The following is a 15,064-nucleotide window of genomic DNA, read 5'->3' as shown; positions in this document are numbered from 1 at the left end:
AGTAAATTGTCATCTTAGGAAGGTTGTTCCAGAGTTCTGGTCTGGTACTAGTGGAGCGTATTGAGTCACCTCTTGTGTGTCGCATCCTTTAGGAGACAAGTTGTGGTGGGCGGACCAAGGAACTGACCAGATAGGAACCTGTGACAAGAAGGACGGTGGCAGCTGGAAAGTCCTGAGGAACAGCACGTCTCCAATGATGCACATGAAAATCTACAATGAAACTGTGCAGAGAGGTGCGGCATGCCAACTTTTTCTACGCCTATACAACATTTGTTTTGGTGAAATTACATCGCAAAAGATAAAGAAGCAAAAGAAGGGAGGAAAATTTGTCCTCGTCTCATTGAAAGTCTGTTTTTTCTTGCTGCGTGTAGCCTCTTTATCTATGCCAAAGCACATCTGTTTATATTTCTGTAACTCCTCTTTGATTTGTTTTGTGTGTTTTGTCCTCATGCTTTTGTGTTCCTAGGCACCAATCTCTGCAGTAATAACAATGGAGACTGTTCCCAGCTGTGTCTCCCCACCTCCCCGACCACCAGAGCCTGCATGTGCACAGCAGGATACAGCCTGCGAACAGGCCAGCAGTCTTGTGAGGGTAGGACACATTAATACACATAATGCATTCTTGATTTAGCTAGATTTGGCTTGAAGAATTACTTTTAAACGTTTTGTTTGCGCGAACATGATGTGTGTTGAATTATGACATTTTTTACAACCGGAAATATCGAAAAAGAAAACAAAATAAACTAGAAACAGAAACAAATCAACCAGAGTTTTAAGTGTCCATTATCCATCATTTCTGAACAAAAACATTTCCTCTCACTGTGATTTCAAAGTAACCGCTTCCTCTCCCATTTAGCCTTAATGTGAATATCAGAGGAAGCTGTGCAGTCTTTTAGATTTGAGTATAGCACAAAGATTCCCAAACAAACAGTGTATTTTATTTGTTTGCTGTAGGTGTCGGGTCTTTCCTGCTGTACTCTGTGCATGAAGGCATACGTGGTATTCCTTTGGACCCATCTGACAAGTCTGATGCCCTGGTACCGGTGTCAGGCACCTCCCTGGCTGTGGGCATAGATTTCCACGCTGGTAAGATGTTTTACAACATATTTTCTTCTTAAACAAGGAACAATTTCCCTAACATGAAGGCATTTTATATCTTGGATGTCACTGTAATAAGCTTAAGCTTAACCACAGTTCATATGTGTTAAAGTTGCAATATCTAAGAATTGGCCTTCTGTCGCAATCATACTAAAAGCACATAGGGGTCACAGTATATCACTAGAGTAATCGCTAACTGCTGCTAACTGTAGCTGCCGTTAGCTATTTAGCAGGTAGCGATCCGGAATGAGAGCATGGGAAGTGTTGGTGTTTACATCGCTCGCACAGGAGCTTTGGGCCAGGACGTGCTGGGGCTAGATAGTTAGCATGCTAACTTCAGTAAATACATGGACGTCATAGCATCGACTGTCAAAAACTGTTAGCTCTTCACATTCTGTTGATCATTTTAATTGTTTAATGTTTTCAACTAAAATTCTTACATATTGCACTTTTAATGTCTAAGAATATAGGAACGTTCTGTTCAGTCCACTCTAATGTGTTTTCCTAATTTTTACAGACAATGACACTATTTACTGGGTGGACATGGGCCTGAGCACCATTAGCAGGGCCAAGAGGGACCAGACATGGAGAGAGGACGTGGTCACTAATGGCATCGGCAGGGTGGAGGGCATCGCTGTCGACTGGATCGCAGGCATGTAAAAACAGCATCTATCATGCACACAGATGAGCTGTGTTTCACATTTGCTGTCAGTAAATGTATCATTCTTGCACAGACAAGCGCTGTCTGATAGCACACAGTAGGAAGGAAGAATCCTCACAGTGGGGGAACCTATTGTGTTGACTGAGAAAACAGGAAAGAGATACACAAAAGGACAGACACAGAAGTAAAACAGCAAAGAGGCACCTGAACTGTGAACAAATAAATCTATTAATGTGACTCTAATCAGACAAAGGAGGTCAGACAAGATATATGTGTGCACCACTACACATGCACACAAGCTCGGGATCTACTGGAGCATCATGTGTCTCCTCCGTCCTCCACAGGAAACATCTACTGGACGGACCAAGGCTTTGATGTGATCGAGGTGGCCAGACTGAACGGCTCCTTCCGCTACGTGGTGATCTCCCAGGGCCTGGACAAGCCTCGTGCCATCACCGTCCATCCTGAGAAAGGGTGAGAGGAAACAACACTGGCTCCAGCTCCTATTTCTACTGTAGCTGTCTGTAGCTCCTGGTTCTGTAATCCCTCACATTATTGATCACTGAGGAAGTTATCTCTGCTCTCTGCTGTGTGTGTGTGTGTGTGTGTGTGTGTGTGTGTGTAGCTACCTGTTCTGGACAGAGTGGGGCCAGTACCCGCGTATTGAACGCTCTCGTCTGGACGGCTCTCAGAGGGCTATCCTGGTCAACGTCAGTATCAGCTGGCCTAATGGCATCTCCGTTGACTATGAGGTGCAGTATAAAGGACCATTCCTGCATTTATATCACTCCTGTTACAGCGCAGACAATGGACATTGCATCACAACATTATCTCAACCATTACTGTCTGTGTGTGCATGCAGGAGAATCTGCTGTACTGGTGTGATGCCAGGACGGACAAGATTGAGCGCATCAACCTGGAGACTGGAGAGAACAGGGAAGTGGTGCTGGCCAACAACAACATGGACATGTTCTCTGTGTCTGTGTTTGAGAGCTACATCTACTGGAGCGACAGGTCAGAGATGTCCCCTCTCAGTCTTACTTATCCTCACTTTTTGGATAAGTTGTGATGGATATTCGCACACAGTCTTCAAATTTCAGCTCCTGTTTGATTATTCTGTTTGCTTTGAACCAGGACGCATGCTAATGGCTCCATAAAGAGAGGCAGCAAGGATAACGCCACAGACTCCGTGTCTCTGAGGACTGGTATTGGGGTGCAGCTTAAAGATATCAAAGTTTTCAACAGGGCCAGACAGCAAGGTAAGAACCGGGGCGTTGGTTTGAAAACTGTAAAATGTTTGCATCTTTCAAGGAAACTCTCTATGAAGGAAACAGTTAATCAAGTGTCACATAACATTTGTTTCTATCTTGTTAGAGTCCATTTTTGCAGTTTAATGTTTAACTGAACTGAACTGAACTGAAATAGACAATGAACAAGTATGTTAATTAATCATGAAATCAATAAAATATTGACTCCATGTGTGAGTTTAGGCTAACCAGTCATCAGTAGCCACATTATGTTCACACGTACACAGGTATTTTCAAAATGGAGTTTTAAAACAAAAATGATCTCAGAGATAATCTCCGTCCATACTTACAGTACATGCCTGAACACACAATATACAAGTATGGACTATTCGTCACTGTGCATGTGCCGGTGTGAACAGGAAGCAGATTCTACATTATGTGGTTGGTTGCTTGGTTGCAGAAAGTACTATGACCGATTTTTACTTTTATTTCATTCTGCAGGACAAACATGATGAGGCAGGGAAACATAACTGCTTTTCACAGAATCTTCTGAAAAAAATCTATTTTTATTAAAACATTGTTGGCAGTCGACATCATAGACAATATAACGTCCGTTCCATCAACGCACATTATTATGTTCAGAGTTCACACTTGCTAATGATGCTACATACACGGATACGTTTCTTAATATATTCACTCTGAAAGGAGTTTTCCAAAAGGTCATTTTTATGTGACCTATAATGCAGTTTACATGCCAAAACACCTGTGATTGTGTGGACGAGGCCTTGAAAGTAGATTTTTCAGGTCTGCAGGTAGATCATTTTGAAATTGTGACCAAATCTTCAGAAACAGCTCATCTTCTCCTTTTAAGACATCCTGTAATGTTCCCCTTGGTGGGAAGTCTTTGATGAATTTAATAAATGTGATTGTACTTCATCTCTCTCTCCAGGAACAAATGTCTGCAAAGACAACAACGGTGGATGCCAGCAGCTCTGTCTGTTTCGTGGCAACGCACAGCGGACCTGTGCCTGCGCCCACGGCATGCTGGCTGAAGACGGCAGCGGCTGCCGTGACTACGACGGCTACCTGCTCTACTCAGAGCGCACCATACTAAAGAGCGTCCACCTGTCGGATGAAAACAACCTGAACGCGCCCATTAAACCCTTTGAGGACCCCGAGCACATGAAGAACGTCATCGCGCTCACATTTGATTACAGAGGCGGCGGAGGAAAGGGAGCAAACCGCATCTTCTTCAGCGACATCCACTTCGGCAACATCCAGCGGATCAGCGATGACGGATCAGACCGCAAGACTGTGGTCGAGAGTGAGTATTCCCTCATCTTACGTTTGTGTAAAACACACAGAGTTGATATTGGGCCTGTCATAACGGGCCTGTCGGTTTAGTTTACTCCACTTTTTTGAGTGAGTAACAAAAAACCTTAGTTGTAAACATCAAACCTCACAGTGAGAAGTCATCCGGGAGAAGTAAACGGCTGGAGCTCCCAAAAATACTAGAGGAAGCTTTTATTCTGAAGTTTTAACCAAACTAGAAACGAAAGGAAGGGCCTTGTTATGTGCTGTGAGAACAGAGGGAATAATATTAATAAAACATAAACAGGCCTACAGATTTCACCTCTTTCATTCACCTTATCTCAATAGAACAAAACACAGGTGCGCTGCTAATGTTTACCAGATAGACTTTTTCTTTAAACTGTGTTTACAAGGAATGCATGATTCAGGATTGTTTGTCCCACTGTCCCTGCAGAGCCGCACCTCCCAGCGCGGTTTGATCTTCTCCTGCAGCATCCAGACTAGCAGTGAATGTAGTTAAGAGGCAGAGACGTTGAATGTTGTGTGAGTGCTGTTGTTCTGCCTTGTTAAAGAGACTTTTCTCGTGAGAGTTATGGTTTGATACATTTTTTTCACGAGTGTCAGCAAAGCAGTTCAGCTTGTAATTGTTTTATTGCGACTCCCAGTAGTCTTTGCTCAGTGTCTGTGTGTCAGCTGTTCAGTTATATAGTTGTTGATAGTTATACTGTCAGGCAGCAGTCATAGCCACGGCCACATTGGCTTTCTGCCTTTCCCTCTTGAAAAGCCTCAGTAAGTCTTCTCTGAACTTTTGGGACATCAGTACATAGAGGATGGGGTTCATCACTGTAGAGGAGGTCGCCATGACGCGTGCAAACACGCTGATGCCGCCGTAACGTGGCGAGGCGCCCGTGGCGCCTGAGCTATCAGCCACCAGTAAGGCTAGCATCATGCCATAGGATGGCAGCCAGCAGAGGGTAAAAGCCAGCACCAACATGGCTGACGTCTGCGTCACTTTGCTCTGGTAGCGCTCTACTTGGGGGGCCGTGCCTGCACGCCGACTCACCCACAGGAATATGTAGATCCTGAGGTACGCCACTGCAATGGTGACCAGTGGAAGCAAGAAGGCCATGAGGAAGTGAGACAATCCGTAGATCATCTGGTCTCTGTCGGACAGGAAAGCAAAACATGCAAAGCCATCATGGGCTTTACGAGGGTTTCCCACAGAGCGAAAAACCAGCTGAGGAGCTGCCAGGCAGAAGGCCGGGACCCAGACGAGCCCAGCGACTATCGACACCCGGCGAGGGGACAGGAGGCCGTAGGCTGTGTTAGGCTGCACCACAGTCAGATAGCGAGACACAGCCAGCGTGGCCAACGTGAAGACGCTGGCCGAGGAGCAGGCCGATCCCAAGAAGCCCACCAGACGACACATGACATCCCCGAACGGCCAGTGCTGCATGGCGATGGCAACGGTGTGGAAGGGAAGCATGGACAGCAAAAGCAGGTCTGAAGCGCTCAGAGCCAGCAGGAGGACGTCGGTTCCTGTTCCCGTCATGGAGCCCTGAGGAGAATGTCCAATACGCCCCAACCCCCTTCTCCGTCTCCCACACAGGATCACCATCACCATGGTGTGCCCGCTGACTCCTAGCACCAGAATCAGCGTGTCTAATATCGGGACAAGGACCCGCTCCACATCGCTCAGCCCAGCGTCACTTCTGTTCCCCAGCTGATCCTCTGGACCTGTAGAGTTCCACTGCTGCATCCTGTCTTCAGTTGTGGGGATGTCGTCCAGTCATACTGCTGCTGTGGAAACACAGTTTGCTTTAGGTTGGACCAAATATGCTCAAGCCGGTCATAAAACTACTGATAATACATGTGGGAATGATTACTCATACTGCAGGTTGGAAATAACATCACACAGATTTCCAAACATTTCCTTGAGGTTAATGTCAAAATCAAGGACTGAAGATGGATGTTTAATACCTGAAAAAACACATAAACACACATTACATACATTCATGTGTCCTTCTTGTCCTTAAGTTGTCCTTAAAACACATTCAGCCATTTTCATAGTGAAGTTTAAGCTGCTTTCTAGTGTGCTGTAAGTGAGTCAAGCAATCAACCCACCTCTGACTGAAGTCAAGATGCTCCTGATTTCCGAGCTGCTGGGGTTTCCATCCCTCTCCCTGGAGTCGACTGTTGAGAGCTGAACGCCGTAGATTGTGTGATTTCCTGTCACCTCAGAGCAGGCGACCACCCCACATGACACCTCAATCAGACTCGGGCTCAGCAATCCACAATCAGCCCTGAGTCCTGCCTCCAAGGAACGGATCTCTGGAGAAACACAAGTCTAGGAGAGGAGGGAAAGAGAGGCGAATAGTTCGACAGACAGGGAGGATGAAACTGAGTAAATGGCCGGTGAACTCTGGACTGATTATCACAGAGCAAGCGAGAGATAGGCCGGCCTGTGGGAGGGCCTAATGAGGCCAAACACAGTTTTTCCCAGGGTCCAGTGTTTCTTTAGATTTTCTGAAAGGATCCGTGCATGTTCTAGCGTTGCCCCTCCACACACATATACATAGATATGGTATATACACAGAAAGAGACAGTGAAATAGTGCTTGCCTTCTGAAATCAGGGTAATTATTGACTGCCAGCCTGATAGCAAACACTGAACTGCTGTCACAGCTACTGCAGATAGCAGCAATAAAAACCAGATAAAAATCAGTGTCGGTATAACCAGCTGAGCTCGGGAGCTGTAAATTCAGCTCATATGTATTATTGCAAACAACAAGCGAAGATGTGCAGACACCCAGATAGACTAAGGTCAACAACATGAAGATAAACAGAGCTGAAGAGCAAAAGAATTTGAGCAGATAGTGCTGCAGGCCGGAGATTTACAATTCATTAACAGCAGCGAGGAAAGAGGAAATAGGGGGGAATGGATTTCATGTTGCTCCTCATCGATTTTTAAGGCATTGATTTATGCGTGCGAGAAGCAGAGAGGAGTTGTGTTGGCGTTGCATGCCTTTGCTCGGCCCTCCAGTCGCTTTGCCTCGCTCAAAGGCTCCTAGCATGAGCCAGACAACTGTTGATTCATGTTGCAGTGGAGATGTTGAGGTGTAGTGTTAAGTGTCCCACCTGGTGGTGAAGCTCACTGATCCTCTGGAGTGAGATCATATCCAGCCCTGGAAACAGCCGCCGTAATAATGAAACCCTCACTGTTCCACCGCAGAAACAAGGAGGCAACTATTATCAGTTATTCGGCGTTTTCCAAATGTACTCTTCCAGAAGTGCGCCATGTGTGTGTGTCTGTATTGTTTCTCACCCGCAGAGCAGCTGTTCTTTATCTGCCGCTGCTGAACTTAGCGTTCCTCTATTTTGGCTGACTCCTGTCTGTCCTCTGGCCTCTGTGCAGGCGAGGAGCTCACAGCCTCTTACTCATTTCAAGGCCGCGGAGCAGAAAAAACGACTTCTTATTTCTCATCTGTTGATGAGGTAGTGCGATGGAAAGTAATACGCTAGCCGGCAACTGTTATTGTGACCTTTTTAGTGAGCTATTTGTTGGATAAAAGCCTCGAATCACACTGTGTTCTCGGTCATTAATACCAAGCTGTCATGTCCTTCGCCCTGAGTCCACGCTGCCACAGAGCAGCCTGCCAGCCCTGAGCCGCTGCCAGACTGTCCACACTTGGCCTTTTAACATAGCACTGGGATTGACGTGCTTCTTTTTCTTCCCCTCTTTGTGGTTTAATGTCTCTCTGTTCTTCTTCTTTCCCCTTTTCCACTGTTCTCTGTGTTCGTCTCTGTCCTGCTGTCCCACCTTTTGTCTCTATCTTTTATTCTCTCTCAGATGTCGGCTCGGTGGAGGGCTTGGCGTACCACAGGGGCTGGGATATGCTGTACTGGACCAGCTACACCACCTCAACCATCACCCGTCACACTGTGGATCAGAGCCACTGGGGCGCCGTTGACAGGCACACAGTGGTCACCATGTCGGGAGATGATCACCCCAGAGCTTTTGTCCTCGATGAGTGTCAGAGGTTGGAACTCGTATATTAAATCACATCATACTTATTTCTACATCATGTCAAAATATTCCTTGATCACTGATTTGCACTCTCGTCTGCAGCCTGATGTTTTGGACCAACTGGAATGAGCAGTCTCCCAGTATCATGCGTGCCACACTGACTGGCTCCAACGTCCTCGTGATCATCGGCAACGACATCCGAACGCCTAACGGCCTTGCCATCGACCACCGTGCCGAAAAACTTTATTTCTCTGACGCCACACTGGACAAGATCGAGCGCTGCGAGTACGACGGCACTCGGCGCTATGTGGGTGACACACAGTGGAAACATTTGCACTGCAGTATGACTGAGTCTCGGAGTTTCCCAACAAGAGCCGTCAGTTTGCTGCAAGGCTGGAGATCTCCTGCATGTGTGAGACGGTGACTGTGGTTGTGCTTCCCCCTGCAGGTGGTGTTGAAGAATGAGCCGGTGCATCCGTTCGGCCTGGCTGTGTACGGGGACTACATCTTCTGGACCGACTGGGTGAGGAGGGCCGTGCTCCGGGCGGACAAATACACAGGAGGAGACATGAAGGTGCTGCGTGCTGACATTCCTCAGCAGCCGATGGGCATCGTCGCCGTCGCCAACGACACCAATAGCTGTGAGTTATTAGACAGAGGGAGGGATGAGCTGTTTGTGTGAGTGTGTGTCATTATTTGACAGGAAGTGTTCGTTTATCCTTTATCACAGTGCTTTTTCTTACCGTGTATGAATATACTGTGATTCTGGAAATGTTTCTGGAAAAATCGATTGAGAAACTGTTACCCAGAGACTAAAATACAGAGAGAAGAAGGGTCCTTTTTGGCTGCCAAGTCAAGGTACTTCATCACGTCACATCATAACAATAATAAAGTAAATGTTAGAAGATTAAAAGGTTTAAGTGGTTTGAAATTTATAGCAAAACCTCTTGCAGCAAATTTATGTCACCTCATATTGCTATAATAAGCACCTAAACCACACAGACAGCACGTAGCTTCGACCACTAAAATATATATTTATAATAACACAATATGTGATCAGTCGTAAATCGTTTGCTTGGAAGAACTTGAGGTAACATCTTTCTTTACTGCACAGATTACTGTCCTTGGTGTAGACGTCAGGGTAGTAAGGCCATTACAAATCAAACTAATTAACAGTAAAAGTTCCAATGGAGGCCTGTTGGAAACACAAACACAAAACACAAGAACAAAGATGCTTTTCTGCCCTAACGGAGCAGTTAATGAGGTGACAGAAGTAATCAAGGAGTGACACTGCAGCAGATGAGTGCCAGACACCAGACTGGGCCTCCACCTGTTATTCACAGCTCCAGGATCAGCGCTACATCACCACATACAGCGCCTGCTGAATTGCTGTTCCTCGCTTGAAATCCATACTTCTCCCACTTCTTTCTCCAACTCTGTATACTTTTAAATCAATGCAGCCCTGCGTTTTTTTTTTTCTCTCCGTCGTATCGTCAGCCATCTTCTCCCTTAAGTCGCCTCTCTCGCGCTCCAGTACCCGCGGAGACCATACGAGCTGAGAGCCTGTGGTAATAGCTGCAAATCCCATTTAGATTGAGTCACATTAAATTATGCATTCAGCGGAGGCAGAGCCGTCGCTACAGTCATGCAGGCGTAGCTGTCTGTCTGCTGATGTGGGTGTGGGTGTAGGGATGTGTGTGTGTTTGCCTGTGTGGCTAACTTTCCTCCATCTCTGCATAGGTGAGTTCTCTCTGTGCCGCGTCAACAACGGGGGATGTCAGGATCTGTGTTTGCTGACCTCTGAGGGAAGGGTCAACTGCAGTTGCCGTGGAGACAGGAAGCTTCTGGAAGACAACACCTGCATAGGTAATACAGGACAGGAAACTATGAGGAGAAAAGTTTGGCCTGAAAAACTTAACTGAGGTAAAAAGTGAGGTATTTAAAAAAGATATCCTCTGCACATCAAGTGTTGTTTAAAGGTGCAATATGTAGGAATTGGCCACCTTTCCAAGGTTTATTTTTTTATGTTTTAAACTAAACTTCTTATGTCGATATTACATATTGCAACTTTAAATAAATCTGCAGATCCTGTGTGCAGAATTTTTTTTGCTTGCAGGCCATTTTGAAATAAAGTTACCAGGCTCTGAGCAGATTTAAATGAACTGAACACCTTCCACACTGCATGCCTCGGGGGAAGGACGCTCTTCCCTAAGTGCATTTTTCTGTCTTTGTCTCACAGCCCTCAACACGACATGTAACAACATCGATGAGTTTGAGTGCGGAAACGGAGACTGTGTCAACTACACCCTGACTTGTGACGGCATGGCCCACTGCAAGGATAAATCTGACGAGAAACAGTCCTACTGTGGTGAGTGGAACCTTTTTCCCCTTTCAAAACAGCTTCAGCCACGTTCTTCTTGTCGACATTTGTAATCTGAGTCGGCATCGTTTCCTCTCAGCCAACCGTGTGTGTAAGAAGGGCTACAGGCGATGTGTGAACGGCCGCTGCGTGGGGCACAGCTCCTGGTGCAACGGGCAGGACGACTGTGGGGACAATTCTGACGAAGTCTTCTGTAACGGTGAGTTCTTCCGGCCTTCAGTCACGCGACACTCTCAAAAGATGTTGTAACTAAACGTTGTCTCTTGCTCTCCCGTCTGTCAGCCACGCTCTGCTCGGCCGATCAGTTCCAGTGCAGAGACGGAGGCTGCATCTCCAACTCCAGCAAGTGTAACCAGAAAGTGGACTGCGAGGATGCCAGTGATGAGATGAACTGCTGTAAGTTCAGAAGATCAGGTTCAGTCGGGATAAATGCATGTAAATGAAAGAAGGCAACACTTTTCTCCCAGGCTATGGTATAAAGTAGTGCTGCTCTCTTTGTTAAGCTGCCACGGACTGTTCCAGTTACTTCCATCTGGGAGTGAAGGGAGTGACATTTCAGAAGTGCGAGTTCACCACGCTCTGCTTTGCCCCGTCGTGGCAGTGTGATGGAGCCAATGACTGTGGAGACTTCTCCGATGAAAGAAATTGCCCAGGTATTTTATCACCCGCTGGAAAGCACCGAAATCTACATGCAGTATTCGGGGAAGAAAGCTAAATAATAATTTTTTCACAGATGGATTAGAGCAAGGAGGCCAATTTGGGTTACTCCAAATAGAACAAAAACAAAAACAAGGAAGGTTTTCATCCATTAAATTGTAGTGTGGAAGGAAGTTCTCCGTGAAAAACGTTGTAAATTCAATTTTCTATCCCTCTCTTCACTTAATGTTTTCTTCTTCAACTTGTCGCTTCTCTGTCACTCTGCCAGGGAGCGGGAAAACAAAGTGTCCCACGCCCTTCTTTGCCTGTCCTAGTGGACGTTGTATCCCCATGAGCTGGACTTGTGATAAGGAGAATGACTGTGAGAACGGTGCAGACGAGGCTCACTGCGGTAAGATTACACACTTGAACCTAAACAAGCCGACCTGCAGCAGACTATTACTTTGTTTTCTTACTTGTATTTTGCACTTATTGCAATTATTTCTTGGACCTCCAGATAAATTCTGCTCGGCCTCTCAGTTTGAGTGCGGGAACCACCGCTGCATTCCCAACCGCTGGGTGTGTGACGGAGCCGACGACTGCGGTGACAGCAGCGATGAGGACAGCAAGTGCAGTGAGTGATTAGTGCTGATATATCAAGCACCAAGAATATGTAGGCAGCAGTACACTCTGTGGTTCAATATGAACAAACCTGATCGGTCGATATTGGGATACTCTTTTAGCGAGAGCTTTAATCTGAGTGCTTGTGTCTACAGTATATACCACTTAAACTGTTTTAAAGCCATTTTAGCCCTTCATCATCTTTGAATGCGTATACATTCGATCATACAAACTTATGAAATGACCTTTAATCCATTAAGACATGGAGCTCCCATTAACAATGCATTCTAAAACCTAAGGCATTGGAAATTATTGCCTTTGCTCAAATGTTCATTAAAAATAACTATACATTTCTTCAGTCACATGTCTTCAAAAAGGAGAAACAGGCAAAAATTGCCTTGGTCTTTACTCCTTTCACATGAAAAACAATTTTTTTAAAAAGTAGCTGCTTCAAAAGCCTTTTTAGCATTACATTTTAACATTAAATCCTCAGCGAATACAAGCCAGCAGAAGCTATCGAGCATCCAAGCTGTTGGCAGCCGCTGCCGGAGTGAATGCCATTTTTTTATTCTGGTAGGCCGATAGCAGCCAACAAGGCGATTTATTTTTTACTATTATTATTGTTTATTGTTAAATTGAACTGTCCTTTGGCTGTTGTGACACAGAAATTTCCCTGTTTGCGGGACAAATAAAGGAATTCTGTGTCTGATTCTGATTAAACTGTACAAAGAAAGGCATCAAAATCCTCTTCAGTATAACATCTTCTCTTCACAGAGACCAAAACCTGCAGTCCGGAGGCGTTCCAGTGTCCTGGATCACACATGTGTATCCCTCAGCGTTGGAAGTGTGACGGAGACAAAGACTGTCCTGATGGAGCTGACGAGAGTGTCAAAGCTGGCTGCGGTGAGCGACGGCCTGGGGTTAAAAACATTTAGAGAAAAAGACGTAATCCATACCACACCTATAGGAGTTTTACCTTATTTACCTTATCCATTTTTCTTCGTGTGTCTCAGTGTTCAACAACACGTGCAGCAGCAACGAGTTCATGTGCCAGAATCGACAGTGTATCCCCAAACACTTTGTGTGTGACCACGACACCGACTGCAGCGACGGCTCGGACGAATCCCAGGAGTGTGGTGAGTGGGGCTGTGGCCTCTTATTCCTGACTGGGCGATTTAAAGGAAAAAAAAAAAAAAACCTCAGTTCAACTCTCTCTCTAATCGCTGCAGAATATCCGACATGTGGATCCAATGAGTTCCGCTGTGCCAACGGACGCTGCCTCATCCAGAGTTCGTGGGAGTGTGATGGAGACTTTGACTGCCACGATCACTCAGATGAAGCCCCCAAGAACCCTCGATGCACCGGGCCAGGTTAGATCCACACAGCCACTCCAGAAGCACTTTAAGAAACACTTTTTAGCAATTTAGCCACTTATCTAATTTTCATCTATAGCCTTTGGACATGTGATTAAAAAAAGACAAATGCAGCCAAGACAAAGAACAAATAACACTAAAAAGAGGGAGGCTCTTGAACCAAATGGTTCTGGGGGTCGTGCCCCAGAGAAACTTGAGATTCAAGGACTGCATTCTGCAATCTGCATTCTGGCAACATTTCAATGGCACTCTGTAGTTTTGGAGGATACATTTAAAGTCAGAATTGTAGTATTTACAATATTAATGAGGTAATAATCGAACTTAGCACATTTTTATTTTTTCCATAACTGAATAAACGAGCTGTTCTCAGAGGGATAAAGGTCCAGAACACTGTTTGAAGCTAGAAAGGCGGCAGGGTCCGCCAAATATAAACAAAGTAAAATGGTATGAAATTGTGTTGTCCTTGAAGGTCAGCTTGTTTATTCAGTTTACTCAGTCATGAACAAACCAAGACAGTTTGCTTATTTAGTTTTACTTAGATCTTCTTTCTTCTTCCCCAAAACTACATAGTGCACCTTTAAAGCACATTAAAGTGGATATACTTGCTATTATTATTATGGCAACTGGAAGCCACGCTCAGCAGTTGTGTCTGACATAATTCCCAGGCTCTGAAATGAAATCAGCTGCACTGTCTGACAGTTTCTCATAATTTGTTTCCCATTTCTTCCTTTCATGGAACAGAGAAGAAATGCAACGACACAGCGTTTGCCTGCAACAATGGAAACTGCATCAATGAGACACTGCTCTGTGACCACAAGGACGACTGTGGCGACGGCTCCGACGAGCTGAGCTGCTTCATTAACGAGTGCCTGAACAGCAAACTGAGTGGCTGCTCCCAGCTCTGCGAGGACCTCAGAATAGGCTTCAAGGTAACTGAGCGCTATGAGGTTCAGACTCGAGTTCTCCGGTAATGGATGTGTGAAATAAGCCGCCTGCACGGTTGCTTTACCTGCTCTGCGCTTTGCCTCCTCGCAGTGCAGATGCCATCCCGGCTTCCGCCTGAAAGATGACGGGAAGACGTGTGTCGACATAGATGAGTGCACAACCACCTATCCGTGCACGCAGCGCTGCATCAACACGCACGGCAGCTTCCACTGTCTGTGTGTGGAGGGTTTCCAGCTCAGCCCTGAAAACCCGACCATATGCAAATCCACCTCTGGTAAGAAACATGACAATGATTAACAACACTCATGAAGTGTTTGTAGTAAATCCCCTCACGTATGACGTCTCCCTCCCTGCAGATGAGGAGCCCTTCCTGATCTTCGCCAACCGCTACTATCTGAGAAAGCTCAATTTGGATGGCTCTAACTACACGCTGCTCAAACAGGTGAGGCTTGCAGATACAGCTTGTCCTTTTGAAGTGCTTGGAAATCCTGCAGAGGTTTATTGCTGGCCCGGACTAACGCAGCTGCCGGTGCTTTGACAGGGCTTGAACAATGCCGTGGCTCTGGACTTCGACTATCGCCAGCAGATGATTTATTGGACGGATGTGACGACCCAGGGCAGCATGATCCGACGCATGCACATCAACGGCAGCGATGTTCAGGTCAGTGGGGCAGCATCTCGACTAAGTCAGATAGTGGACCGTGAAATGTGCTGGTAACACCTTCTCGGTCTCAACATAAAATGATTTAATATGTATATGTATGTG

At 46.0% G+C, this 15,064-nt stretch overlaps 2 protein-coding genes across 9 annotated transcripts in view; one reads left to right on the top strand and one right to left on the bottom strand.

Moving 5' to 3' along the window:
• The window catches only part of LOC311254384 (low-density lipoprotein receptor-related protein 1-like), a 99,273-nt gene that overhangs the window by 70,556 nt on the left and 13,653 nt on the right, over positions 1-15,064 (top strand). For all 7 annotated transcript variants that reach the window (XM_084348109.1, XM_084348107.1, XM_084348112.1 and 4 more), the window contains exons 33-58: positions 93-233; positions 467-592; positions 955-1,086; positions 1,616-1,750; positions 2,104-2,233; positions 2,385-2,511; positions 2,622-2,773; positions 2,894-3,018; positions 3,956-4,330; positions 8,167-8,356; positions 8,446-8,650; positions 8,792-8,984; positions 10,084-10,209; positions 10,583-10,711; positions 10,803-10,922; positions 11,006-11,119; positions 11,227-11,376; positions 11,649-11,771; positions 11,877-11,993; positions 12,755-12,883; positions 12,994-13,116; positions 13,210-13,350; positions 14,095-14,282; positions 14,389-14,572; positions 14,655-14,740; positions 14,840-14,959. In XM_084348109.1, coding sequence (XP_084204235.1) covers positions 93-233; positions 467-592; positions 955-1,086; positions 1,616-1,750; positions 2,104-2,233; positions 2,385-2,511; positions 2,622-2,773; positions 2,894-3,018; positions 3,956-4,330; positions 8,167-8,356; positions 8,446-8,650; positions 8,792-8,984; positions 10,084-10,209; positions 10,583-10,711; positions 10,803-10,922; positions 11,006-11,119; positions 11,227-11,376; positions 11,649-11,771; positions 11,877-11,993; positions 12,755-12,883; positions 12,994-13,116; positions 13,210-13,350; positions 14,095-14,282; positions 14,389-14,572; positions 14,655-14,740; positions 14,840-14,959 — 3,881 coding nt within the window. The remainder of the gene's footprint in view (positions 1-92; positions 234-466; positions 593-954; positions 1,087-1,615; positions 1,751-2,103; positions 2,234-2,384; positions 2,512-2,621; positions 2,774-2,893; positions 3,019-3,955; positions 4,331-8,166; positions 8,357-8,445; positions 8,651-8,791; positions 8,985-10,083; positions 10,210-10,582; positions 10,712-10,802; positions 10,923-11,005; positions 11,120-11,226; positions 11,377-11,648; positions 11,772-11,876; positions 11,994-12,754; positions 12,884-12,993; positions 13,117-13,209; positions 13,351-14,094; positions 14,283-14,388; positions 14,573-14,654; positions 14,741-14,839; positions 14,960-15,064) is intronic.
• Positions 4,579-6,665, bottom strand: LOC311254389 (somatostatin receptor type 5-like). 2 transcript variants are annotated; one of them, XM_084348120.1, is made up of 2 exons: positions 6,442-6,665; positions 4,579-6,117 (listed from the first exon to the last, which is right to left on the bottom strand). In XM_084348120.1, the coding sequence occupies exon 2, from the start codon at positions 6,074-6,076 to the stop codon at positions 5,045-5,047; it is 1,032 nt and encodes a 343-aa protein (XP_084204246.1). In that variant the 5' UTR covers positions 6,077-6,117; positions 6,442-6,665; the 3' UTR covers positions 4,579-5,044. The 2 variants fall into 2 exon arrangements, with proteins under 2 accessions (XP_084204246.1, XP_084204247.1); XM_084348121.1 differs by having other exon boundaries at positions 4,579-6,114.

Source organism: Pagrus pagrus (assembly GCF_965226575.1).
Source record: "Pagrus pagrus genome assembly, chromosome: 3".
Lineage (NCBI taxonomy): Eukaryota > Metazoa > Chordata > Actinopteri > Spariformes > Sparidae > Pagrus > Pagrus pagrus.
The sequence above is the reverse complement of the archived record's forward strand: the minus strand, read 5'-3'. Positions and strand labels throughout refer to the sequence as shown.

What these genes read in the sequence shown, in the direction of transcription:
- LOC311254389 (XM_084348120.1), bottom strand. Translation starts at nt 6,076, where the DNA reads ATGCAGCAGTGGAACTCTACAGGTCCAGAGGATCAGCTGGGGAACAGA.